General features: G+C 33.5%; 1 protein-coding gene across 1 annotated transcript in view; it reads left to right on the forward strand.

Annotated features, from left to right (window-relative positions):
- Positions 1–889: 889 nt before the first annotated feature.
- The window catches only part of LOC145765954 (2-oxoisovalerate dehydrogenase subunit beta, mitochondrial-like), a 9,284-nt gene continuing 8,225 nt past the window's right edge, over positions 890–1,948 (forward strand). Inside the window, exons 1-3 of the mRNA XM_082577613.1 lie at positions 890–1,080; positions 1,489–1,575; positions 1,830–1,948. The exon at positions 1,830–1,948 is cut by the window's right edge and continues 75 nt beyond it. Of these exons, the coding sequence (XP_082433739.1) occupies positions 936–1,080; positions 1,489–1,575; positions 1,830–1,948 (351 nt within the window). The 5' untranslated portion in view covers positions 890–935. The remainder of the gene's footprint in view (positions 1,081–1,488; positions 1,576–1,829) is intronic.

Below are 1,948 nucleotides of genomic sequence, written 5' to 3' on the forward strand. Positions count from 1 at the left end.
CGGAAAAATTATTCTGCCAGAATGACGGTGGTCAAGGAATCAACGTTGCCACAGAAAATTAAACAAAATTTTCTTTAGCTAAATTAGCTTGATAAAGTTCAGACAAAACATTAACTAGGCTTATCATCGTAGATGGTAGTTTTACCAACTCTTTGAAGTAAGTAAAATTTCAACATTACTTTGAACAAGTAGGCCAGGCTCAATATTCAGCAGTACAGGAGCAGCCCTGATAGCTCAGTTGGTTAGCGTATGGTTCCATGAAGAAGGTTCAAAACCAAGCGGCGCTAGTTCGACTGTCGGATTGTGCGCTTAAACATCGCATTCTAAGCCTAAAGACTGCTCTCCATTCAGCGGCACCTAGTTTGAGTGATCATCGGCCTGCCGCCTGCATCATTGTTTTAAAGCTTCTACTAGTATGCGTGACTGCCAGGATTAAGCTCTCAAAGCTTTCCCAGTCCGATCATAAATAATGGTCCAATTAAAACATTCAATCAATCTCACAAAAAGCAGTAATTTATTTATGTTCTTACATTTTATTTTAATGACCAATGTGTTATTACGAGAAATTTACAAGAAGCAACATAGTCTAATCATGTTTTTGGTAGTACGAAGTTGATTGTATTTTACCAGAATCTTCTTGCACTTGAACAGCACATTTTGTTTTATTTTCTTTTGCTCTTAGTTCTGCAAGTCTAAGTATAGTTTATGTTGAATATAAGATATGAAGGTTATCCTGTGCCATACACAAATAAAATCCACCACATTTTTTCTGCGATTTTTAAAATTATGTCCTAATTGTTTTGCTTTGTGTCACAAAGGTTAATTACGTTTGTAGCATTTTGTGACATTGATAAACAATACTGGTATTTTATTTTAGTAGAATTTATCATTTTGTTATAGTGTAGATTAAGTACGGTATCCATTGCTGGGTGAAAATGGCCGTTAATCAAATTGTTGGAGCTTCTATTGGAATTTTTAGAAAAGAAGTATGTGTGGCATTGAACAAATGCTCCACTGCTGGAATCACAAAACGTTTTGCGCATTTTAAGTTTCAAGCTGATGAAGCACCGAAGGAATTTGGTAAATCAGTGTATTTGGGTAGGCCTATATATAGCTTTTTTGTCAGTGACTATGTCTTTATCAGTATTTTAGATTTTATCTCTGGTTTTAGTTTTGATTGTTCATTGTCTATTTCTGTAAAGTTAGCTTGTAAATGACTTGATGAAAAGAGTTGATAGCTAGTTAATAAATATTGTATATTGGCAAAAATGTTGAATTTTAATTTTTTAAATTGAAAGGGTGAAGTATAAGTCTTGATAAAGCATACAACAAGGGTATTATTGTGGTATTGGTTTTATTGTGGTAAACCTGGTAGCAATAGCATGGTTAAAGCTGATACTTTACGTAGCATGATAATTGTACTGTAATAGTATATATACTGGTAAAGCATTTAATCAATTTTAGCATATATTTATATGTTTGTTTTAGGACCTACCAAGAAGATGAATTTGTTTCAATCGTTGACTGATGCCATGGATCTAAGTTTAAAAAACGACCCCACCACGTTAGTGTTTGGTAAGTGATCATACCAATGTTATGATTAAAGTTAATCTAATTTAAATATATTTCATCACATGCATAAATATTGTCAAACCAACTTCTTAAAGTGCTGCCATAAGAAATATTGTAAAAACTGCATGAACTGCATGCTCATTTAAAATGTGCATTTTCAGTCTTGGCAATTTGACTGTTATAAATATCCTAAGTTTTTCTGGTACTGCCCTGGACCCTGGGTAAGAAATTAATTTTAAATTTTTATAACGTTTTAGGTGAAGATGTTGCTTTTGGAGGGGTTTTTCGATGCACTGTTGGACTTGCTGAAAAATATGGAACAGACAGAGTTTTCAATACTCCGTTATGTGAACAAGGAATTGCTGGTTTTGCAATT

This window comes from Aplidium turbinatum, chromosome 3 (assembly GCF_918807975.1).
Source record: "Aplidium turbinatum chromosome 3, kaAplTurb1.1, whole genome shotgun sequence".
Lineage (NCBI taxonomy): Eukaryota > Metazoa > Chordata > Ascidiacea > Aplousobranchia > Polyclinidae > Aplidium > Aplidium turbinatum.